The sequence below is a fragment of the Malaclemys terrapin genome, chromosome 4 (genome assembly GCF_027887155.1).
Source record: "Malaclemys terrapin pileata isolate rMalTer1 chromosome 4, rMalTer1.hap1, whole genome shotgun sequence".
In the NCBI taxonomy this organism is placed as follows: Eukaryota; Metazoa; Chordata; order Testudines; family Emydidae; genus Malaclemys; species Malaclemys terrapin.
In genome coordinates this window covers 122,953,707-122,980,445 of record NC_071508.1, presented here as the reverse complement: position 1 = coordinate 122,980,445, position 26,739 = coordinate 122,953,707, and the positions used below count along the sequence as shown (strand labels likewise).

Genomic DNA, 26,739 nt, shown 5'->3' with positions numbered 1-26,739 from the left:
ACTCCTCATCTCTGAGGAAGGGGTGGATCTTGCCACTGTGATCCATGTATTTGACACCTCTGGATTAGACTTCATATTTGATATCCCTAAGGAAGCCAACAGCTACTGTACAACTCATAAGATGTAGCTCTTATACCATACAGCAGTCTGCTTTGAGCAGGGCCAGCTCCAGGGTTTTGGCCGCCCCAAGCAGCCCCCCTCTCCCCCCCCCCCCCCCCGCAAAAAGCTGCGATTGCGATCTGCGCCAGCAATTCGGGGGGAGGTCCTTTGCTCCCAGCGGGAGTGAGGGACCATCCGCCGAATTGCCGCCGAATACCTGGATGTGCCGCCCCTCTGCGGAGCGGCCGCCCCAAGCAGCTGCTTGCCAGTTTGGTGCCTGGAGCCGGCCCTGGCTTTGAGATCAACAAAGGGTGGGCAGGAGCTCATCACACTGGCACTCTCTCTTACCATTGTTGATAACTTCAGAATGAATTTAAAGTCTTAAGGCCCAATGTGTTGTTACTCCTGAATCTGGACCCAAACCGAGGTAGTGAAACAAAGGTGACTTTACATCACTTTGGTAGTTCCTCTAATATAGGGCCAGGCCGGGGGAGGGTAAAGTATTTCCCAGCACTATACCATTAGTGTCATTATACACACTAAAAAGAACAGGAGTACTTGGGGCACCTTAGAGACTAACAAATTTATTAGAGCATAAGCTTTGGTGGGCTACAGTCCACTTCTTCGGATGCATATAAGGTGCCCCAAGTACTCCTGTTCTTTTTGCGGATACAAACTAACACAGCTGCTACTCTGAAACCTGTCATTATACACACTGAGCTTTGGGTTAATGAATGGCTCCTGCCCTGTGATGCCGAAACGAAACACTGCAAAATAAGTGAAATATTATTTGTTATGGTTATTTGGTCCTCCTGCATACCCACTGTTATGTGGGGTGCTGCATGGGTGCCACCCTTTGGCTCAAAGGTAGGGTGCTGTGGGTAGGGCTACTGCTCTCACACCCCAAGTTGAAATACACTGTGAAGGGTGGGGGTGGTACCCTAGTACCCAGGAGGGCTGCACCATAAAGAGTGGGGGTGGTGTGCAGTGATGTGGGGGTGCTGGGCAATGGGCTTCTGCCTTTTCAGCTAGTGGTGCTGTGGGGTACTGTTCTTTTACACCCTTAGGTGCTGTGTAGTGATCAGTGGGGTGCTGCATTGTAGGGCTGGGCCCTGGCACCCTAGGGTGCTGTGAGGTGATGTGTGGTCGCGGGTGGAGTGCCACAGTGATCAGTGGGGTGCTTCATCGTGAGGGGTGCTACCCTTGCCCCGCAAGCTATGGCCTGCTGATGAGTGGGCTGCTGTGTGTTTCAAGGTAGGGTGCTACCTGGGGGGTGCACACAGTTTGGTGACGGAAGCGCCTGGGTGACACAGGCAGGCGCTGCTCTCCCCCCTAACAACCCCATCCGCTCCCTGAGCCCATCGCTGCTGCTGGCCCTTTAAATGCTGGCGGGCGGCCCGTGCCGCCGCTGGCTGGGAGACCCCGCGCCTCCAGTGAGAGGTGAAACCAAGATGGCGGCCGCGCAGTGACTGAGGCGGAGACAGAGCCAGTGGGAGACGGACGGGCCTCGCCGCGCCTTAGCCAGCCAGCCCGCCAGCCCGGGAGGGGCCTTGCCTGCCGGGCGCCCGGAGCAGAGCCGGCCGGACTAGCGGAGCGGGCCGAGGAGCCGGGGCTGAGCCGCAGCAGTAGCGGGAGGAGGAGGAAGAAGAATATGGCGGCGGAGCCGGGCTGGGAGTGAATTTGCCGCGAGCCCATGGGGAAGACGGGGCGCTGAGCCCGGCCACCTTCGCACCCCGCCCGGGACAGGCAGCGCCCGCTGGCCGCCCACGAGCCGCGCCGCCTCTATCCCCCGCACGGACGCACTGCGAGCGAGGGGGCGTCGGGCCTGGGCAGCGCCCGCACAATAGAGCCGAGCGGTGGGCAGGGGGTGAACTGACCCCGCTCCCTCCCCCTTACCGCCGATCTGCCACCACCCCTTGTCCCCTCTGCTGATCTAGTTTCTTCCTGTCCCCTTCCCCGGCCAGCACACACTGTCCTCCCGGCTCACCCCTCGCCTGGCACCCCTGCTCTGCAAGCCCCATCCCCTGCCACCCTTTCCCCCTGCTTTCCCCCCACCCACTTCTAGTCTCCATAGCCATCTTTCCTCTCCCATCCTCTCTTACCTCTCCTTCACCATCCCTCCGCTTATACCTCTGCTCCCTCCCCACGCTGCCCCTTCGGCCTGTCCCTTTACCCCCGGCAGCCCAACTGCTCCCTAGGCTTTCCCTCCTGAAGAACACCTCCCCTGGTCTTCTAGCACGCCTCGTAAATAGCTTTCCACCAACCACCCCCTTCCCCAGCACTGTGCTGTGTCTCCAAATATTGGGGATGAGGAGGAGACTGCCCCAGCAGTGAAGAATAAAGAGACATCCGGGGTGTCTGTGTGGACTGCTACCCTCTTTCCTGCTCCGCTCCTTTGAGGGGGGCCTAGCCCCCCACCAACCTCCTGTTCCTTCAGGTGTCACAGGCCAGGGTGGTGGCTGTAGTGTGGCAGGCGACAGGATGACAGACACCCGGCGGAGGGTGAAAGTTTACACGCTGAATGAAGACCGCCAGTGGGATGATCGGGGCACCGGACATGTGTCCTCTGGCTACGTGGAGAGGCTGAAGGGCATGTCCCTGCTTGTCAGGGCAGAGAGCGATGGTAAGTGTGTGAGAGCCTGCCAGGTATTGGTAGTCGTCTTTTCCCAATACACCTAAAAAAGAAAGAGGGGAACTGGCTTTGTATATCTGTTCCATGACACTATCGGCATAATTTGTATGCAATTCTGAAATGGGGGAGGCAGCAAATATGGTTAACTCTTGTTAGGCCAAGGGACAGGGTTGGAAGATTAGGACAGAACTCTCCTACCCATCAGGTACAGACTTTGTGCATATTGGACACACAGACATAATGATGCGTACCAAATACACTTAGTCCACATTGTACACACTATATTGCACACCAGTATCCTGCTTCTTGGCCCTCCAAAATGATCTTTGCCACAAATACTACTTGCGATCTCTTCTTCAAATAATTGATAATCCCCAAATTAAATAAACTGCTCACAGTTTGAATTATATTTGTTGAACATAAAATATTTTAAAATTCTTTCAATGTAGTGTCTAACCTATTCATCTCTCAGTAATTGGGTTTCAAATATATTTTTCACTCTTAAACATCATTTAAAACACTTTTAAATACTTCATGTATATCCACACTTCATAAAATTGTTGATTTCAAGACTGTACAAAGAACAAAACAATATTGTCAGGATATATTTTAAGCAGCTAGAGTATTCTGCACTCCTGCTAAAACTGCTTTAGAATTACCCCTTAAATAATAAATTCACTTAAAACAAAGCATATCACTTGTTTTTCCTCATATTGCAAGCATGTTTCGCTACAGATCACTACATTATGGTAGTTTTTTTTGTAAGAACTATCCATGATTATTTGATCAATTAGTTAATGGTTGCTGTAGTTACTGTGGGTTAAACTTTGAAGTATATCTGGCTTTATTTAACACTAGTAGTATGAATGAAGTCTGTCATATCTCATTTAACCATATAGTTGCATATTTGGTGATGTTTTTCTGACCTTAGCTATTTCCAGGCTTTTTATCTTACATCTGGTTAGGGTGGATCATTCTTGCAGATTGCTGTCTACAATTGATTGTAATCTCCCCTCTCCCTCATGTTATTTGGCTTTCCTTTTGCTGATACTGAATGATAGAAAACTTCATTGAGGTCACTTACTTAGTCGAGTCATTGTTGAGGAAAGTTCTGAGAACGTGCATTATAAGGAAATCCTAAATTGATATAGTAGGAATCAAATTTAGAAAATTGATTTATTATCAAAAACCTGTTTAAATGCTAATTACGTTGATTTGAGTCTTTTAAATTGCTAAATTATTAATAAATTATGAAAACCAAATATGTAATTGATTTTACGAAAAAAAAATCAAGACTGTTCTCCCCATTCTTTACAGCATGTCTTATTTTTTATGTAAGATGAACTCCTTGAGATGGCAATAGACCTCTGCTATTGAATTTAAGGGTGAAAGGGAGCATAGTGGGGGCGGGAGGTGCGAGGGGGCGAATCACCTTTGTAAACTGGCTTATTTTACAATGGTATAATTATAGCACTCACCACCACCAGGACAGCTTTCAAGAGCTGAACGAATGAGTAAAGTACAACTGAAACATCAAATGAAAAAGAGTGACATTTAAAAAACAAATATAGTGGTAATATTTTAAAAATATAATGATGTGGGTAGAATTTTTGAGTATAAAATGCTGCAGGTTGTAATCTGATTGTCGAGCAGTCGGTTCAGGCTACACAGACTTCCACTTTCTTTTCTAGATTTAAACAAGCTCATTTACAGCAAATAAACTCCCAACATCAATCTTCATATGCAAATCCCACTGAAATCAGTGGAAGTATGAAGTATTGTAAGTGTTGCTTTAAGGTTTATCTAGGAGTTATTGAATTTTAAAGATTATCCATATTTTTAAAAATATTCAGCAAATTAATATTTTTACAAATTGAATAACTGAAATTAACATAGTTTATTTAGCATGTACAGTTTATAGGATTATTAGATAATAAAATGCTCTTCAGAAACTTATGTTTTTTGATCACTGAGGCTAATATATCAATCCTTTTAGGCAAACATGCCCTCTAATAATTGTTTGTTTTCTTATTCTTGTCACTTTACCTTATCAGATTAATATTCAGTTTTTTCTCAGTGTCAGAAGTCAATGGCCAAGAACGTTTTGAAGGCAAATTTGTATGCAATGAAATTTAAAAAAAAACATTTTGGTGTATTGTATGAAATGTTTGTAAGTGTGAACAGTTAATTCACACACACACACACACACACACCAAACAAAAAAAAACAGTGATGCCAGATTGTTATACTTCAAATGCATTGATGCCTTTTATAGGGCTCAAGTCCCTTGTTCCTCCTTCTTTCAATTACCCTTCAGCTTTTCTGTTGAATTGCTTTGTTAAATGTAAGGATCAAAATTAACAAGTACTGGACACCCTACTAGTGTTCCACACGTCTTCGCATCCCTGTGTAGTTCTTTCATCTCCTTTCCTTGACCGTTCCTCCCCTTTCCATCATGGTGTCTTCTGCCTCCAAACTGTTTCCTCCTACAGTTTGGGGTCAGGACTCAACTTCCTCTTATTTGGGACCTTATTTAATGGCTTACACACAAGCTAATAGACCAATTTAGGTTTCAGAATTCTCTAAGGGAGAATGCAACCAATAGTCAATTTTTATCTGTGGCCTGTTAGGACACTATAACCATTTCCAATAGATGGAACATAGGAATTATCATACCAGATCAGGTCAGTGGTCCATGATGTGTCAAGTGTCCTGTTTTTGATGGTGGCCAGAAATGTCAAGTAAGTTCAAGAATCCCTGGTGTAGACAACTGAGAATAACCTGTTTAATACAGGAAATCTCTTACTGGATGGCTATGCCCTGAATCATGAGGGTTTATATCTCCTTTCAAAATCCCATCTATTGTAACTGAATGTTCTTGTCGTTATCTGTGTAAATGTCTAGTCCTTTATTTGGATCCTGCAAAATTCTTTCCCTTAATAATACCTAAGTGGCAATGAGTTCCACATGTTGGTTTGCTTTTTTTGAGGGGGAAAAAAGTGTACCACAGTCAATTCTAAACTTGATCCCTTTTAGTTTCACTGCATGACCCCTTGTATTTCTGTTGGAAATTAGGCACTCCTTTATTGTCTACTCTTTTTATCATTCATTTTTATAAATAACTGTATCCTATCCTCCCTTGTCACTTCCATTACCTAAACAGTCCTATTCTTCATATGACAACCTTTCTATGCTTTTAAATAATTTTCATTGCTAGTTTCTGAACCTTTTATTTTTGTTGTTTTCTTTTTTGAGGTAAGGTGTCCAGAACTGAAAGCAATATTCCAGATGAGAGTATACCATTCACGTAATGATACAAATATTTTCTATCTTAGGGATTGAGAAAATTATCAGGCACTTACTAGTATAAGGACTATGCTTATTTGCCTTGTCAGAATACATTGATTACCAAGCCATGCCTCCTCTTCTGCCTCACCGTCTTCTGGGCAACACCTCCCTGCTGCTTGTGCCTGAAGACCCTAGCTTCCAGGTTGCTGAATTCTGAATCCTAATTAATTCTGTGCCAGTCCTCCCACAAATACCGGTCTCTACCTACCTGCCAAACAGTTGCAGCAGACAGGTCTCCTCTGCCCCGTTACAGAGGCAGGAAGCTACTTTGCCCCCAAAAGCAATGGTGGCACTGCTGCTATCTCTCAGCACAATTAGGAAGACATCACTGGTTTGACTTATACTTCCTCCCCATTTGGAAGGTGTTTTTTTTTTTTTTTGTGATCACAATGGCTTGAAACTAGCAGATTCCTAAACTTTACTTAAAAAAAATAAAGTTGATGGCACTTGCCCAGGAAAGTTTGGTACTCACTCTGGAGGAGCTGATTTTTTTTTTTTTCTCTCTCCCCACCCAATCCCATTCTCTGTATATCCTAATGCTGTTTTGATTGCCGCTAATCATTGAACTGATTTGTCTGTAGACCATGACTGGAGTGCATGGTAATGCCCGTTAGTGGTGCTGATCTACCTGCCCTGAAGGCTTAAAGGGTGATTTTTTTTTTTTTTTTTTTTTACTAGCCACAAAGAGATCTTAAGTGGCTCTGTAAGGCAGGGTTCTCAACCTTTTTCTTTCTGAGGCCTCCCCCTCAACATGCTATAGAAACTCAAATGCCCAGTGTGGGTGGGGGAACTCGGGGCTCCGGGCTGGGGAGGACCCTTGGGCATAGGCATAGTTTGACTTCTGTTTTCTTTGGGGTGGGGCAAGGGCCAGCTCTGCACAGTGGGGTCCAGAGAGGGAGTGCCACCTCCACCCCCGACTCACCTCAGGAGGTCACCCAGCCTGTCTGGGTTGTGGGGGGGATGCAACCAAAAAATATAACCCAAAGGGGGGACTCAGCTTAAAAAGTTTGAAAACCACTTGCAGTGCAGGGAGAGGGGAAGCTAGGGGCTGAGTGCAGGCAGGGGGGTAGCTAAGGGTGAAGAGAGAGAGGTAATTAGGGGCTGCATGCTAGGAGTGCTCCCCTTGTGGTGGCTGTTTTCTTAGGGCTCTGCTTCCCTGGAGTCAGGTCCCCCTGCCTGGGCAGCTCTTACCAGTTGCATGAGCAGTCAAAGGGGACTGGGAGCTGAGGAGCAGCCGCAACCCCAAACACCAGTAGCAGATGGGAATGCCACGGCTGCCCTCTCCATGGCACCACCAAGCAGAGGAGCATCTGTCCTGCATTACCTGGCTCGGCTTCCCACCTATGATCTGGCCAGAGTACGGGGCCTGAGGAGGACTGGCGGAAGGGTGGGGGGAGCTGCCCCGGGACAGCTCCACTCTGGGTAAGGCACTGCAGTTTGGGGGAGGCAGCACCCCCCCCCCACGCACACACTCTGCACATGGACTCTGCTTCTGCCCACGGGGGGCGCCAGGGCTTGGAACTTCAGCCCCGTGCTACTCCTGGCCTCAGACTTGGGGGGGGGGGGGAGGGCATTGGGACTCCCCCACCGCTCCCGGCTTCAGACCAGGGGTGTGTGTGTGTGTGTGTGTGTGTGCCAGGGCTCCTGGCTTCAACCCCACACTGCTCCCAGCTTCAGTCCCGTGCTGCTCCTGGCTTCAGACCAGTGGCGCACCGGGGCTCCAGGCTTCAGACCAGTGGGGCACTAGGGCTCCTGACTTCTGCCCTACATGGGGGCACTGGGGCTTGGGGTACCAGGTTTCAGCCATGAGGCCCTGGGGCCCCCCAGAAAGGGCTCGCGGTTCCCTGGTTGAGAACCGCTGCTGTAAAGTTTCATCTTGCCTCAGAAACCAATTGAACAGCTGAGAAATTTGGGTTGTGGTACCACTATTGACTAGGAAATAAAAATTAAATAATTCTGTGGTAACACACTTCAGTCCTTTTGGGTAAAACTGGGAGTGATGGGTTGAAATTAAAAAACGTTTAAGATGGAAAACGTTAACACATCTATTAGACTGTGAAATAGTCTCTCAAGGAAAGTCGTGTATGCACTGTAGTTTGTTCTCCTGTCATTGTGTGGACCCCTTATAAGAGAGCTTATTATAGACAGAGCTACATGAATTCTATAACAACAGACTTTACTGCAGAATCCGCCTTTTGCGCACACTTTCCTCCGGCATTATGCTCCTAAATTGAAGTTCTCATTTAAAAAAAAAAAAAAAAATAGCCCTCCATTGTTGTGAAGAAAACATTGCCACTTTTTGCTTATGTTAATGATGAAGTATTTTCCCAAGTCTGCAGGCAGTCTGTACTAATAGTTGAGTAGTGTGAATTGCGTTGTTAACTAATTTTCATTGCTGGTCACTGGTAGCTGAAGCATCCAGCTAATTTTTAGGGTTGTGGGAAAAGCATGCATCCCCAAATGCCACCTCCAGCCTCCCTTTCAAAACACAAAGAAGGACACTGAGAACCACTGGCTTAACATATTTAAAGTATGTTTCTTCCCTAAACAGTAACTCTCAATATGCTATTGTGGAGTTTTGTAGTTATTCTTGCTCGCTTCCCTATCAGAATTGTTTTGTTTTGTGAATCAAACCATTCCCACTAGACCCACTTCTGCAAAGCTGCCCTGAGCTGGGTTCTTTCCATCTCGCATACAACTCCCAGTACTAGAGGTTCGGTAGACTAAATCTTACTCTCCTCTCCACAGGTAACCCTGCTGTCTTCCTTCAGTGATGCCCACATAAACTCATTAAATGGGTTTGTATAGATGTCACTTGATTCTAAAGTTTTAAGATGAGTTTTCAGGGCAGGCAGTTTGAAAAAAATGTTTAGAAAAATGAGCAAACTTCATATGGAGTCATTAGTGAACATGGAATCCTGATGACATTTTAAAAAATGTGCTTTACAGGCTATAACCATTTTCAAAAAGTAGTGTGGATAAAGTCTTGGAAAGTATTCTTAGGGGCTTGTCTACATGTACAACAATGCAGTGTTTCTGGTGAAGAGACTGTATGCCGACAACAGAGAGCTCTCCTGTCAACATAATAAAACCACCTCTGCCCTAGGCAATAGCTGTGCTTCTCCCGCCGACATAGCGCTGTCCACACCAGTGCTCATGTCAGAGTAACTTATGTCACTCAGGGAAGTGGTTTATTTACACCCCTGAGCAGCATAAGTTATGCTGACAAAAGCTGTAGGATACACATAGCCTAGGATAGCCCCAAGAAATGGAAGGTATATTTTACAAATTTATTAGACATGTCTAACAAGATTGATTAAACCCAACAAAACAATTTTTTAAAATGTTTTTAAGTATACTATTCAAAAGACCAGGACTGGAATCCAGTATTTTGAGTGGAGAATTTATGTAGTTAAAAACAAGACATTTTATTAGCTGCAATCTGACCTATTAAATGAAGGTTGACATTGTTAATGTTTCTATTATCACTACCATACCTAACTATTATTTACTGTTTTTACTATCCACAAATGTGCTTCAGGTTCCTCCCTCCAAAGAGCTTACTGTTTGGAAGCCTTATCCTGCAAAAGCTTATGTATATAAGTAGTGTTTTTTATCACGAGTAGTCTTATTGACTTAACTACTAGAGTAGTTTATTAACTTGAGTAACTATCTGGAATGTCAGGCCCGTTACGGTATCCTCACAAGTCCATCATATTTCCTAGGTGGAGTGGAATTGAGGGAGGTCATGGGTTACAGAGAACTCATTTATTCATTCTTACAACAAAATGTGTGGTTTAAATGTTTTGAGTCTCTAAAAAGTGTGAAAATGCATACTTTTGTTAGGTGATACTGCATAAATGAGTAGGAGTGAGTTGAATCGTGAGTTTGGAGCCTTGACAAATAGACATTAGAAGGCTGTTGCAAGCATCAGGTACAGAATAGAAGAAAGCAAGATTTGTGATAACAGTAGAAAAGGGGTATAAAGCCTGATCTTTTTGATAGTCTGGAAGGATGAGCCTGGAAGGAGGTTATGTCAGACATAGGCAAAGACTTTATTGTCTTAAGTATTTGTTTTGAATAATTTTTTCCACATTCTGTATGCTGTCTTGTCAGTCATAGAAGTAATCACATGCACAAGGTCATCTTGCATATTCCCTTGACTTTTTTCAGGAATCCAGTATCTATAGAATTTGTCCAAAAGGCATTCATCAAGACACATAGCTTGATGATTTCTAGTGGCTTTCAGTTCCACCATCCCCTTTGGAAGTTGTTTCCAAGTCTGATTGTGTCACTCTAAAGCAGGGGTCGGCAACCTTTCAGAAGTGGTGTGCCGAGCCTTCATTTATTCACTCTAATTTAAGTGAATTGCGTGCCAGTAATACATTTTAACGTTTTTAGAAGGTCTCTTTCTAGACGTTTATAATATAGAACTAAACTATTGTTGTCTATAAAGTAAATAAGGTTTTAAAAATGTTCAAGAAGCTTCATTTAAAATTAAATTAAAATGCAGAGCCCCCTGGACCAGTGGCCAGGACCCAGGCAGTGTGAGTGCCACTGAAAATCGGCTTGCATGCTGCCTTTGGCACGCGTGCCATAGGTTGCCTACCCCTGCTCTAAAGCCTAGTATGTCTGTTTAATCAGTGTGAAGTGATGGAAGCTGCTACAAGCTCATGAGAGCTCTTTTTGTTTAAACTATCACCAGGTTCAATCATCACTGGGATTTGTGGTCCATTACTGTCAAATTGTAAGTTTGCACCCATTTTGACTCTACAAATTACACTGGCACAAAGCATGGGCTTTCAGTTACAGTAAGGTATATATTTATGCCATGCCAAGAGCCCAAGACCATTATGATATCAGAGGTAATTCAACCAATTACCACCCTTACTCTACAGCTAATTTGCATGCAACAGTTCAATTGGTTGTATGATGGAGACTGCACAGATGGTGGGTTACTTGTCCCAGTTGCTATCCTTACAGCATCCTTATAGCTTTCACCTAATACAAATTAACTTACATTGAACACATTCCCAGACATTGCTTTATATGGTACCCTTGCATAAGGGAATAAAAACCAACTCAGACAATGTTTCCCACTCCATATTGTGTAAAAGATTATTTTCTTTTGATAATGCTGAATTGTTGCCTTTTCACAAGGATGGCAGTTAAAGGAGCACTGCACAAAAGCAAAATGACTTGTATAGAAATAATCTCCTACCACAAGTTGATATTTATGACATCTATCCATCTAAATGGGACACACGTTCTAGTTCTTAACATTTCTGGTTCAATTGTTCATTGTAGAAGTTAGCTAAGTTAAACATGGGGAAAACATACATTTGCATGTAATGTATTTACACATTTTTTTTAAAAAGGACTTAAAATTAAGGTCTGCCACACAAGTAAATTACATAGCATTACCGCAAAATTCTGTTCTGCTCCCTTGTGCTATTAGTGTTCTTTTCTGTTGTTCCTACTTACCAAGGTGAGTGTTTGAACAGAAGCGCTCTTCTTTATAGTGAGATTCCTCCTCCTCGATTCCTTTACAAATATAAAAATATCGAAGAGACCTCTATAATAGTGATCCCATATCAAAATCCTGAATTAATATCAAATAGCTGAATTAGAGTTCTTTTAGGTCTTGTCTGCACATGAAGATATTCAGGAACAGCTATTCTTGAATAATTCCATGTGTGGACATTTCCAGAATGAGAGTGCCCTGTTGATCATGGATTGAGTGTGCACACATGGAGTTATTCCTGAATAGGTCCATGTGTAGACAAGCCTTTAGTCTTTCTACATACACTTTTACAGTAAAAAAGGACTTGTCAGTTCAGTGGGTATGTGTTTTTATTTTATTTATTTATTTATTTTAAAGTCAATGTGTGACAGGAACTTCACAGATGGCTTAAGGCTGTTTATAACTTCCTTAGAAAAAGAAAGAATTGGACTAGCAGGTATGATTAGCTGACAAAAGAATATTTATATACTGCAAAACTTCTGAGAGGAAAAAATAGTTCAGGTCTACAGAATGTACTGTGTGAACTTCAACTTGCAAATAGCTTCACATTTTAAAACACATGAAAATCTGTTTCTCCTCTTCTTTACCTGTCCGCATCTGAGTTGAGGATTCTGTTATGTAACAGTTGATGATATATGAACAACCATCTCTCTTTGGAATCATCAACAGTTCATGAGAGTTTTTAGGTGGTTGCAAGGCAAACAGAATCCTGAACTTGGGACTTAGGCTTTGTATACACTACATGGTTTTGTTGGCAAAAGGCAACTTTTGCCAACAAAACAGTGGAGATGTACATGCTACTTTTGGCAGCAAAACTCTGTTGTTTTGCTGACAAAATAAAACCACCTCAACGAGAGGCATAGGGCTTTTTGTGGCAAAGTTTAAAGTGTTAAAACATCAGTGTAGATGTTGCCGTTTGTTATGTCGACATAACTTGCCTTCCCCAGTATCCCACAACGCCTAGCATGAGTGCTCTGCTCACTCCTTTGAACTCTGCTGCCCTGCATCTAGCTACACAGGCATGCGTCCCTCCCCTTTCAAAGCTCTGGGAAGCTTTGACATTCTTCAGCATTTGTGAATAGCTCACAGAACTGCTGAGGATACCACTTCTGGTAGCTGAGGAGGCTGTGAGAGAACTCAGAGAATCACAGAACCATTAATGTGGAATTGTCTGGCAGGCAGGCAGAGTGGGCTGCTGCTGAAGGGTGGGGGAAGAGACTACTGCTGTGCTGTGCAGAACCAGGGGCTGATGGGGACTGGGGTATCCCCTCCCCCTGCTTTAGGATTTGTTGGTTCTGGCAGCTGTCTGAACTTAGACAGTATTCTGACACTCGCTCCCCACTACCCCTCCCAACACACACACACACACTTCCCTAACACACACACACTCTGTCTCTCCGGGAGCATACACATATACTCCCTGTCACACACTTTCCCCACCATCTCCCCCCACTTCAGTTGAAAACCAGCTGGTAATCTAGTAGGATGCCCATGGAATGATGAGATTGATGCGCATCATGTGACGCTGTACCTGTCCCATGAGCCATTGCAAACCTTTCCCAAAGCACCCTGTGGCCAGTTGCACAGTGGGATAGCTATCCACGGTGTACTGCTCTGTGTCCATGCAAGAGCTGCTAGTGTGGATGTGCTCTGCTGACATAAGGAGCATAGTGTGGAGGTATGACAGTGGTTTAATTTAAAGCACTTTAATTAAAGCGCCATTAACTTTTGTCAACAAAAGTATAGTGTAGACAAGGCCTTAGAGTTAATAAGTAGTACTCGGATTGCAGGTAAGTTTAAAAAAAAAAAATTACACTGTCTCTCCTTTAAAGTGAATGTATTTGTAATTTTTAAAAACTACATATTCTGTTATTGACTTGGTTTGTGTGCCTCTTGTTTGAACATCAACATTTTGTAATATTCTAAATTTATAAGGTAAGAAGCACTTTTATCACGGGAGGAACTATCATTAACATTGGTATTCAGTTCTACTGCTTTTAGTAGCCATCCTGCTGAAAAAGTAACGTATGGTCTCATTCTGCAGTCCTTATTTAACCAACGTTCTTATTGAAGTCACTGGAAATTCTTCAGATAAGGACTGTATGTCTAAACCCAGGGTTTGTGACTGACAGTGAGAGAAACAAGTGTAAGATTCTTTCAGTAATTCTCTCCATATTGTTAACATGGGTTTTTAAAGTATGGATTTATAATTAATGAACTGTTCAGGTATTGAACATTAATTTCCGGTGATCAGTTCAGAGAGTTGGCTCCCACCATGAGATTCAGAAATGACCATTTTAATTACAATTATCCTTTTCAAATTCTGTTTATTCATGGAGAATTGCTTCTCACCTTTTAGAAATTTCAGATTTGCACTAAGAAAAATGGATTTAAGTATTTTAATTTCTCTTAAATTCCTGGACAGTAAAGTTGAGTGGAGGTTAAGCCTGCATACCACTAATGTATGAGTAAGAATGACTAATTTAAAAAAAAATTAGTGGTGATGTAATTATACTAAAAACCCAGGAAATTCATAGTTAAGGTTAACCTAAAATAAGTCCAAACAGGTAAAGGTATTGAAAAGCACAGGTAAGGCACCCCATACAACTTTAACTCTGCCTGTTGTCACAAGGTTGTATGGGTGCCTTAACTGTGATTTCCATACCTTTACCTGTTTGGATTTCTTTTAAGGTTAATCTTAATTCCGGGTTTTATAATGTGATTGTGTGGACTACTTCCCAATGGTGATAGAAAACATTCTTGTGGCAATTACAGTAACTGCTTCCATGGAAAAAGTAGTATCAAGAAGTTGACATGGATCATGAACTTTTTCATGAGATTTAGCAGATGGAAACAAGGAGAGCCAGCGTCATGTGACCAGTATCTGTAGACCACCAGTATGTGCTTTGTGGACCATATCTTAAGAACCGTTTATTTTTCTAATTTGGTCATCTCACCCATAAATGCTGTTTGGGGGAGAAAATAATGAAGTCAAAATAGATTATGGAGATTAAGGCCAAATCCTGCAAATACTTGTGTGTGTTCTTAATGTTCTTTGTGAGGAGTCTTGTTGGCTTCAATGAAACTACTCATGTGAGTAAAATAAAACATGTGCATACCTGTTTGCAGGATTGGGGATGAAGTTCTGAACATAGTGTTAGGTTGTGTGTATTTTTAATTAGTGTATCAGTGATTAAAAAGAGAATTTTCAATCCCCATTATTGAATTAAAACAGAACTTTCTTCTTTTTTTAATCCCTTCAGGTTCTCTTCTTTTGGAGTCCAAAATTAATCCAAACACTGCATACCAGAAGCAACAGGTAAACTTTAATTATTTTACCTTTTCTTTCTTTTTAAAGGGAGACTATTATTTCTTTAATATGAATGTTCTATGAGTTTACTACCCTTTATTACAAGTAATGCTACCAGTTACTATAACTGAAAGATAAGAGAAAATACTTTTCAGTGTTTTTGTGTATGATCATACAACCAATCAAAACATATGGAAAAACAGCAGTCTGATTGTAAAATTACAAATTAGCCACCTCTTTCCAAACAAATAGATGAAATATTGATGCCTCCCTGCTTTTTTGCGATCCTAGGGTTGACTGTTCTTTGCCAATAAGACTTTCACGTCTTAAACTAGTTAGTTGTGTGCATTGCTAGCCTGGAGAGTCTTTTTGCTTAAAGAATTAAAATGGAATTTGATGGGTGTGTCCTATTGAAAAGCACAATATTTTTCAATATTAGAAACTATACTAGAAAGGGACAAAGGCTGCTGTCTGCTGGTTATTGTTATATTGAACTTAGTTCATGCAAATTAAGCCTATTTTCTAATCAGTTTTATACTGTGTTGCAGATAGAGGCTAGCTTCAGTAATGCAGTTCATGGTATCTAGGAAAAATGTCCTAAAAACTTTTCCCCCCGCAGCAAATAAAAGTCTAGAGCACTTGTAAGTCTGGAACTTATTGCTTGATTAGGAGTTTAATTTTGCACTTGTCGAAGGGAATCTACTTACTCTTCCTTTCTGTGAAATGAGAGATGGGATTCCAAACTTTTAGGAGGACAGGCTTATTTCTTATTTTCTTTTGGCTGTAATTACGATAATCTGATACCCTTTTTTGAACTGGATCAGTAGCCAAAAATATCATTTAAAATGACACATTTTCTGTTTTCTTTTTCTCTTCATTCTCTTCCTCCCCTCCACTCTTTGTCTCAACTCTTTTTAGGTTTTCCCCTGTCCAGTACACTCTACGCACACCCTTCTAAAGGAACTATTTCCATCACTACCCTTCTTCCTGCTCCAAAGTCTCACCTCACATGCAAAGTGGTGACTCACTCCAGCTGCGGAGGGTTAGATCCTATCAACAATAACTTTTTCTTTCATCCAGGGATACCTTATACCAATTAAATTTGCCATGTTAGCCACTCTGTGATCTCTTTAGCATGTTTGTAACACTTCTCTTGTCCGCACAGAAGTGCTCCTGCTGATGTGCATGATTGGCAACCATTGCTTTGATTAAATTCGCTTCCAGAAATGCTGTCTTGTTGTCCCATCTGAATTAGTGTCAGTGTGAACAGAGATTACTAGCATAACACTAGTGGTACAAATATTGCTATCCAAGAATAAATCTGTTTACACTTTAGTGACAGCTTTCACAGCTCAGACTCTGTTGTCACTTGTCAAGTTGGTTGTATGCAGACCCAAAAACAGCTTTTGCTGGTTTTGCTCTCTCTGGCCCCCAGCCTCCAGAGCATCAGTGAAGGACACAAAGATAACAGAACTTTATTATGCCAGATTTATCAGATCTGTGGGTTTTTTCCTGGAAAGCCAAAAGCAAAAGTTAGCTTTTATTTTAGTTTGCATTCACGTATACGTGCAGAGAAATGCCACAACATAATTATTTTAATTGGGGGCTGACTCAGCTTTTTAACCCCTGTTAGGGCTATTTTCTACATCTTGGAGCTCTGAAAAACAAAACAGAATGGGGAAATTGGTTAGCAGATGCACATCAAGCCTATTCCATGTGCCTCCTCTTGCCTTCAAGTCAGGGTGGATTTGATTTAACTCCTAGTTTAAATCACTAGTCAGGAGGACTCGATTTAATCATGGATTTCTACATAAAAGTGCATTCTGGTTGGTTGTTATAATCTTAATACATATTCTTCATGACTCAGAGATGTAGGTTTCATTTTTTTAGAAGGTACACATTAAACATTTTTAAAGTGATGTTCCTTTCATCATCTTCAATGCAGCTTCCTCCTGAGAAGGAAACTTCTCATGTTGTTGTTTCATTTGGGCAACAAGGCCTTGCATTTCTTTGTTGCATTGTTTGCATTTTGCACGCGTGCCTGTCTTACCCACAGGGAAAGGAACTTCATTAAAATATTCCCAAACTGAGTCTCTTTTACAGCCTGCTGCCATTGTAGGTTTTCCCTTCTAGTGAGAGAATGGGATGGTAGATCTCAAATCAATGAAGGCTACACTCAGAAAAACTTCAAGATTTCTGGAATATGCTGCTCAAACAGTTTCCCTTTTGTTTCTACTGCCTGTCCCTCCCTTCTCACATTTATTTCCAGGCTTCTTCTCCTTGTCCAGATCTATTCTGCCCCCAACAGTCTTCTATTATTGAACTTTTTGAAACTTTGCACTTTTAGAGAGAGGTAAGGGATCGACTCTTGTGTACACAAATTTGCAGAGGGACAATAGGGTTGAGGTCTGTTATTTCTCACCTCTATATATCATTTATTTATTTAAAAACATTTTGTTATCTTTGGAGACACAAATCCACAGTTCTCAAACTGCAAAACTAAGCATCTCTGATGGTATCTTCTAGACTGAGCACTGGGTCCCATTGGGTAGGTAGAAAGATTATTTAGGTTAATCTATATAGAAGCCCCTGGAGTCCCATAAGATTAGGTCCCTAATCCATGAACTATTGGAACTCATTTAGAAAACTTTTTTTAAACATTACATCAGGGGTAGGCAACCTATGGCATGCGTGCCGAAGGCAGCACACGAGCTGATTTTCAATGGCACTCTCACTGCCCAGGTCCTGGACACCGGGCTGGGGGGCTCTGCATTTTAATTTAATTTTAAATGAAGCTTCTTAAACATTTTAAAAACCTTATTTCCTTTACATACAACAATAGTTTAGTTCTGTATTATACACTTCTAGAAAGAGACCTTCTAAAAACGCTAAAATGTATTACTGGCACACGAAACCTTAAATTAGAGTGAATAAATGAAGACTCGGCACACCACTTCTGAAAGGTTGCCGACCCCTGCATTACATGAATATATTGTCTCATACTATAGAATTAGAATTTATAATCCCTATTCCATGGTGAGATACATTATAGCTCAAAGCTATCTTAATTAAAACCATTTTTAGATAGGGTTTTTCCCTCAAAAATCTGATTTTTTTTTTTTAATTAAAAAAAAAAAAATCATTGCTTTTTATCCACCCTGCTTCAAGTACAGCAGTATATCTCTCCATGTGCTTCCAGAGCTACGCTTCCATGCTGTCCACTCCCGCTCATTTGGCTGGAGGACCACTATATCCTTGGGGGCTTCACTGAAGTAGGTGGGTGATTAGGAGGTGAGCGTGGAAATTGTCTGAGCTATGTCTAGGGGCCTGGAGTGGGGGATATCACCACCACCAAACCTGGGCCGTGATACTACCTGTTTCTGAATCATATAGGGAAACATGAACAATTTTAAAAAAAACAGCAACAAAAACTGTAGCAATAATTGAATCCAGCACCTTAACTTGAGTGTTGTCAGATGCTGGGCCTCTAGTCCCAGAGTTGGCCTGACATAGGGAACTCCTGACTCTTGGCCACGACACCTGTACAACGTGTGATGGTATTCTTATGCCTCTCACAATCTGTGTGGTGTTCTTGTGCAGGAAGAGGATAATGGAATAAATCAGAAATGAGAGTGAACAGGTGCATGTATATGCTATATACTGTAGAGATTATACACCTGCTGGAAAAGCCGTGTGGGAGCAGTGGGATAGGTACGCAGAGAGCAGTAGAGTTGCTGTGACATAGCAGAGCACTTTTATGTGGTCATTAAGCCAAACCCTAAAGGATCAGCACCGACAACAGCATGACTTTTGTGGACATACTGCATTGTTGATGCTTATACCAACGCAGCCCCACCGTTCGATTACAGTTCAGTTCTGTAATGTATATTCCAGAGTCCATCTCTAAAGAGCAATCTGAGCTGTTTTTTTCCTAGCCCTTTTTCTGTCACCAAAAAATTAAATGCTGCAAGTACAGAGCCTACTGGCCTAGAACAAGGCACCACTTGTTGCTGAGCCACCTGCTCGTCACCATTATAGTGCAGCTCCCCCATTTGGTTTGTATGCATTTTCACCCTTCCAGTCTCTCTCTTCATTTCTGCTTTTCTTTTCCTCCAATCATTCTGTACACAGCACTCCTGGAAAATGTCTGTGCTGCTGTTCCTACACCCATTGCTTTTCCAGGGGGTACTGGCAAGAATCTCTGAGTGATCATAGAATATCAGGGTTGGAAGGGACCTCAAGAGGTCATCTAATCCAACCCCCTGCTCAAAGCAGGACCAATCCCCAACTAAATCATCCCAGCCAGGGCTTTGTCAAGCCTGACCTTAAAAACCTCTAAAGAAGGAGATTCCACCACTTCCCTAGGTAACCCATTCCAGTGCTTCACCACCCTCCTAGTGAAAAAGTTTTTCCTAATATCCAACCTAAACTTTCCCCACTGCAACTTGAGACCATTACTCCTTGTTCTGTCATCTGGTACCACTGAGAACAGTCTAGATTCATCCTCTTTGGAACCCCCTTTCAGGTAGTTGAATAAGGGCGGATTTGATAGCTGCTTTCTTCTCTTTTGTAGACTAAACAATCCCAGTTCCCTCAGCCTCTCTTCATAAGTCATGTGCTCCAGCCCCCTAATCATTTTTGTTGCTCTCCGCTGGACTCTTTCCAATTTTTCCACATCCTTCTTGTAGTGTGGGGCCCAAAACTGGACACAGTATTCCAGATGAGGCCTCACCAATGTCACATCCCTCGATCTGCTGGCAATGCCCCTACTTATAGAGCCCAAAATGCCATTAGCCTTCTTGGCAACAAAGGCACACTGTCGACTCATATCCAGCTTCTCGTCCACTGTAACCCCTCGGTCCTTTTCTGCAGAACTGCTGCCTAGCCATTCAGTCCCTAGTCTGAGCAGTGAATGGGATTCTTTCGTGCTAAGTGAAGGACTCTGCACTTGTCCTTGTTGAACCTCATCAGATTTCTTTTGTCCCAATCCTCTAATTTGTCTAGGTCCCCCTGTATGCTATCCCTACCCTCCAGCGTATCTACTGTGCTGCCCAGTGCACTTGTCTGGGAACTGACCTTGTTCTTGAAGACAGAGACAAAAAAAGCATTGCGTACATTAGCTTTTTCCACATCCTCTGTCACTAGGCTGCCTTCCTCATTCAGTAAGGGGCCCACACTTTCCTTGACTTTCTTCTTGTTGCTAACATACCTGAAGAACCCTTCTTGTTACTCTTAATATCCCTTGCTAGCTGCAACTCCGAGTGTGATTTGACCCTCCTGATTTCACTCCTGCATGCCTGAGCAATATTTGTATACTTCTCTCTGTCCAATCTTCCACTTTTTGTAAGCTTCTTTTTTGTGTTTTAAGATCAGCAAGGATTTCACTGTTAAGCCAAGCTGATTGCCTTCCATATTTACTATTCTTTCTACACATCGGGATGGTTTGTTCCTGCAACCTCAATAAGGATTCTTTAAAATACAGCCAGCTCTCCTGGACTCCTTTCCCCCTCATGTTATTCTCCCAGTGGATCCTGCCCATCAGTTACCTGAGGGAGTCAAAGTCTGCTTTTCTGAAGTCCAGGGTCCGTATTCTGCCGCTCTTCTTTCTTCTTTGTGTCATATGTGATATTGATCCACTCTTATTAGGCTTTGTTTTAGCTTGTCCAGATTAGTGTCTTCCTCAAAAAAGTGTGCTGAAATGGGAGAACTAAGTCAAAAATTCAGTTTAAACTTCTGGTGATTTTCACGTCTCTTCTCATGAGGAAGTAGTGCTGGTACAGTGGACGTGTAGTGTGGTATCTCATTGATGTGGAGCCCACAGATCTACAGAAAATGCTTGCTTCTAGATCCCTGGTTATTCACATGAACTTCTCGTCTGTTGTATTACCTTCCAGCTGCATCTTTACCTAGCAAAATAGCCCATTTGTAGTTCAGCTGCCGTTGTCCCTCCCTTCTGTGCTTGAGTTCTATGATCGCTCGTTCATAGGGTTAGATTCTTGTACCTGTAAGTAGAGGATTCTTAACAATCAGCTGGGGTAAGGGAGCCAGAAAGCTGGCTTTATTCAGCAGCAGAGATTTCCTCTGAAGTGGAAGGAATCCCTGGCTGATTGTATCAAACCTCCTTGCAGTTCCAGTCACGGGGATTGTTGCTGGACTGCTCTTGCAGTTCCAGCAATCCTTGGCTGGCCTCTTGGGAATTGTTACCATCCAGGACAAGTTAGAGTAGCCTCAGGGATGCTCCAGCATGTTCTCAGGGCTGAACTGGTTCCGAGTCCGTTCTAGGCTTGGCATACCAGACAAAACATACCATAAAAATCATGCTCTAAAAGTTTAGCAATCCTCACTAAAGGGTTGTTCTGCCATACATTTATGTGTAAAGTTCAAGTCTTTTAAGGCCTCCTACTTTAAGCATATTGCCAGAAGTTCTTCCTGGGTATATGAGAGTAGCAAGCATTCGCATGTTCCTATTTACTTTTAGTTCAAGATATTTATGATTGAAGTACACGATAGCAGGAAGAACATAATCCATTGCTTAACTATACTTTCATTAGCTGGAAACGTCCAAATACTCTGCATTTAAAAAAAAAAAAAAAAAGCCTAAGAAGGCATACTTGATGTAGTAATCCTATGTAATATGTTCAATTTTGTATTGAATTGTATGGAAAGATTATTAAGATTTTGGATCTTCTAGACACCCTATCCAATGGCAAATCTCCTGGCATGCCTTCTTCCTTTAGGAGTGTTTTAAATATAGAAAATGAGGTTTCTGTTAGAGGCAGAAATAGCTAGGAAAAGAAACGGAACTCCTTGAAATCCCTTTTCTGAGCTATAGGGAGAGAAATCGAACAATTGCTACCTTCTGCTCCTGGCAGTTCCTCTGCTGTGGCAAGATATGTCCCAGAGTCGTCATGGCTGAAGACTGACTTAACCAATAAAAAAGACTTTTCTTTTTTGGGGGGTGGGGGGAGGAGGGAGAGCTCAGTGGTTTGAGCATTGGTCTGTTAAACCCAGGGTTGTGAGTTCAGTCCTTGAGGGGGCCATTTAGGGAACTGGGGTAAAAATCTGTCTGGGGATTGGTCCTGCTTTGAGCAGGGGGTTGGACTAGATGACCTCCTGAGGTCCCTTCCAACCCTGATATTCTATGTTTCTATGATTATTTAATCCATTGAAGAAGACACGGTCCATTCACTAAAGAGTTTATATTCAAATGTAGGCACTACAGTTCAGCTATGTAATACACTACCTTTAATCTATAGATAGTAATGTCTATTTTTAATACTATACTGTTAACGACTAGAGTTCATTTTTTAGATTATTTTAAACCAATTATCAAAACAATTGTAAAAATAAATAAAAAGTTAGGATTACAACCAGAAAAGGCAGATGGAAATGGTTAGTCCACTAAATAAAGAAAGTACACTCAAAGGAATATCCCAGTGAGTATGGACATTAAACAGATTAATTTTTTTATTTTTAACTCTCATTCCTAGTTCATGCTTTTTATTTATTTATATTATTGTAGCAATTTCTTGGGTGTTCTCCACACATACAGGAACAAACAGTGCCTTCCCCCAAAGAGTTCACAATGTAGACATGGCTATTTTTTAAGGAAGAGATGCTTCCTTCTATCCACTCCAAAAGAACAAACAAAAAAATAAAGCCTCTTCTATGAGAAATAGTAAAGCATGCAGACTTTTGCATGTAATTTGTTCAAGGATAATTATGACAGTGGTCCTACCAGTGATAGGGCAGTAAAATATGTAGTTCAGATATCTTTAATTGTATTTCAGATGCACCTGAAGATACACACTACATTTAGTGTACTATCTACTAATGAAGTAATTCAGAGGCAACTATGGCTTTAATGTTGAAAAGTAGCCATGTCAAACTATCACTAACATGAGCTAAATTTGGGGGAGGTACAAAGAAAGAGCCTTGTGAGGAGATTGTGACAAAATGTGCAGAAAAGAAGAAACTTGTACTTCTACCAATGGGACAAACCTGAAATAATTGAGACAGTAGGAAATAAAACGTTTGTCCCTATAACTAAAGAGAATTTAGAATATGGGCTAGGTAGTTGTTGGGACAGAGGAAGTAGAGCAAGAGAAGATCGTGAATGCCTCCTTTCTAATAAGAGAGCAACATGATGCCAAATTGGTTCCTTCAGCCCAACGTAAGACTTGACAGACAAATTTCTTTTTCACTATTGCTGGACAAAGCTGACTAAATAGATAAATCATAAAGGGAGTACCGCAAGGCCATATTATGGAATCAGTAAACTGAAATATATTATTCTATCCCATGTTCTTGAAATAAACTGCAACTAAAACCAAAAGTTCAACTATTGAGCATAGGAGCTAATAGAGCAAATGCCAGAAAAAAAGATCACCCGTAGATATGTACTTGATATTTTTTGCAGTTTTCAGGATACCCAAAGTGATTTTACATAGCCAGGTACTTCCAGGCTAAGCAAATAATATGGGACCAAATTCAGAATGAAAGGTATTCGTGTCAGTCATACTAGCAATATCACCAGAAGATTACTTCAGTAGGTATCAGCTGAAACTGTCTATTCATTCCTATCTGTTTGAGGGAACGTGGTGTTCTGGCTTGACATAGCTGATGCCTCAGAGAATATTTTGAAACTTGGTTTACCAGCAGGTCAGGCTACAGCTTGTCATCAGAACCTCATGTCACTGCATCCATTAGATGGTAGATTATATGACTGAATAACATTAAGGTGTCTTTATTGTTACATCCTCAGAACTGCCACTAGATGCCTGAAAAGATGGCAGATGATCCTTTAAACATGTTAGTACCAGTGCAAGAAAGGACTGCAGAACACCGTCCGTTTTCTAGAATTAAGATCAGCATCTCTTGCTACAAGATTCATCTCACTACAGAATTGTTTCCAAGGCAGCAACTCTTAAGAAATTACTCATTCTTACAAAGCCCCAACTCTTCCACAAGCATAATTAGTAGCCATCTCACTAACACTCAAATGAAACCACTCTAGAATCTGCTGAAAAATAGTGTGGTAGGGTTTTTTTTGGTAGGGTTATGGGGAGAAGAAAGTGAGAATATGATGGTAACATGGAACCAACACTGGTCCTGCTTAAAAAAACAAACAAACAAAAAAATCAACCCTTTTTTAATTTAAAAAGGAACTTTTAAAAATGAGTAGAAATGAATTGACAGATGTCAAGGGGTGAGTAAATTCTGGATGGTAGCCCCGCTTACTTGCGGCAAAGCAGCAATCACCAGCAGATTTGATCTGCAGTGGTGAGATTCCTAAAACGTAGTATCTCCAGAAAGATACGTCCGGTTGAGGCTTAAGAAAGAGATCTCAAGCGTGGCCATCACCTCTAACAGGGATCAGCAACCTTTGGCACGCGGCTCGCCAGGCTAAGCACCCTGGCGGGCCAGGCCAGTTTGTTTACCTGCCATGTCTGCAGGTTCGGTGGATCGCGGCTCCCACTGGCCGCGGTTCGCCGCTCCAGGCCAATGGGGGCGGCGGGAAGCAGCGGCCAGCACATCCCTTGGCCCGCGCCGCTTCCCGCTGCTCCCATTGGCCTGGGATGCCAAACCGCGGCCAGTGGGAGTCTCGATCCGCCGAACCTGCGGATGCGGCAGATAAACAAACCGGCCCAGCCCACCAAGGTGCTTACCCGTGCAAGCTGCGTGCCAAAGGTTGCTGACCCTGGCCTATAATGTTAGGGCTTTAAAAACTATCATCTGTCACTTTAAGCAGCCAAAGTTTACATATGATGGACATAATATGGTGGGTGATGTCAAACCAGCAACTAATTATTGTGCTGCATTCTGAATTAAATTCAAGAGATAGCACTACCCTGTTGAAAGTGTGACAGTAAATCAATCCTTATGTTGATAAGTGCAGAACAGGTGCAGCCTCTGCAAATAGTGAACCTGAAAATATTTAAATTCCATGTCCAGTACATAGCTTTCTTTAAAAGGGACATGGTCAGAATTCCTGGTTGGGATTCTTAATTTTACCACCTCTGACCAAGTATTACCAGTTTGAGGATATGAAAAGGAGAGATCGCTATTGACTACCTTTGCCAAACAGCAAAACTTCTCTTTTCCCAGAACAAGGCAGTTTTGACTCATCCCACCCATCACAAAATATTTCTTCAGAGCAGCGAGCAGACGTGCATGATTCTCAGCGTTGAGAGAAAGAGTTAGTCAGCAGTAGCTTGCTGATAATCTTCTCTCATGCATTTAGATAAGTTATTGCTAAAAAGTGTCTATCACCTATCAATCGATCCTTCAGCCCTCATATAGATTGTGCCGATCTCAACAAGTTGTCCATTCGTCTCTCATCCTGGGCTTCCTTCTCTATATATGCTCCCATGCCTTTTCATGATAAAATCTTCCTATCTCTTTGGAGATCGGCTGAGTGGTAGTTTCAGTTCCCATGGGTACCACTTGGTGACAGCTACAGTCTATCGATTGTCAGTGAGCCTCGCTATGTGCCCTGCTCATTGCATTTTATTGTACCTGCTTTCAACAACGACACCCTGCACTCCACTCTGCTGTCTGATCACTTCATTGGGGACTCAGTCACAGATTGAAATCCCCCAAATTCTTCTTTCCCCCCTCCTCTCCGTGATAGAGGAGCAACAATTGTCTATCTTCATTAGCTCCCATGTTTTGCTACCATACATTGCCAGTAGTACTGTTGAGTTGAAGAGGTTGGCACGTGTTACCTTTTTGATTTCCCCTCCCTCCCGGAGGACATCCTTGATAGAATTGAATGTGCCCCAACCAGCTTTATTTCTTTGTGAGAGTTCGTCTTCCTGATCATGGTGCATGTTAATTTTTTGGCCCAAATAAACTTATTGCTCAACTTCTGTTATTTGGACTTTTGGCAAGGCATCAGACTGCATAAATTTTGTTTTCTGTAGTTTGTTAGTGTTTTCGGTAATCAACACAATATTGTCCGTGAATCTGAGGTGATTTAACTGCTCTCCATTGACGTTGATTCCACCCTTCCAATTAATCCACCTCATTACCATTTCGAGACAGTCTGTGAAGAGTTTTGGTGAAATAGTGTCTCCTTGCTTCACACCTCTTTTGACTGGGATGTGAAGGGGAGTGTTGAACAGCATTATACCTGTAGTGCAGTCAGAGTTTCTTTCCTTTAATGGTCTGTAGTTTGTGTCGATGCCCTACTCTGCAAGCGCTTTCAGCAGTCCATTTAGCTCCACACTGTCAAACGCTTTTTCATAGTTGACTAAGGCAATGCATAAAGGGAATTTGTATTCTCTTGAGCACTCCAACAGCTGGTTTATAGTGAAGATATGGTCCATTATGCAGAAATTCCTTCAAAAACCTGCCTACTCTCTCAGCTGCTGCTTGTCCAGACTCTGCAAGAGTCGGTTTGTTATTATTTTGGTGAACAGCTTGTAGACATGTGAGAGCAGGCATATTGGATGATCGTTCTTTAGATCTTCACGATCACCCTTCTCGTACAGCAAAATGGTGTTGGACACCTTCTAACTGGAAGGTGATCTTCAGCATTTCCAAGTAATGGCTAAACCTCGGAGCAAGGGTTTCCCTGATTCTTTTTGACAAAGAGAGGAAAGATCCTTCTAGGATGCTCCATATAAAATCCCCTAGCCATGAGACACTTGTCCATCTCATTAGGTGACAGCAGCACCATGTGCTGTCAATCTACCACCAAAGAATTTGCACTGTAATCTGTCTCGCATGAGGATACATCATTCATTGCAGCTTTTTCCCTTTTGTATTTTGGGGGTGGCTTGCTAAATCTCTTCCTTCTGTCCACCACCTCTTCCCCAACCC

The 26,739-nt window shown here is 42.3% G+C and overlaps 1 protein-coding gene across 1 annotated transcript in view; it reads left to right on the top strand.

Moving 5' to 3' along the window:
* Window positions 1-1,545: 1,545 nt before the first annotated feature.
* Window positions 1,546-26,739, top strand: part of PPP4R3A (protein phosphatase 4 regulatory subunit 3A) — a 69,040-nt gene continuing 43,846 nt past the window's right edge. Inside the window, exons 1-2 of the mRNA XM_054026750.1 lie at window positions 1,546-2,722; window positions 14,867-14,922. Of these exons, the coding sequence (XP_053882725.1) occupies window positions 2,581-2,722; window positions 14,867-14,922 (198 nt within the window). The 5' untranslated portion in view covers window positions 1,546-2,580. The remainder of the gene's footprint in view (window positions 2,723-14,866; window positions 14,923-26,739) is intronic.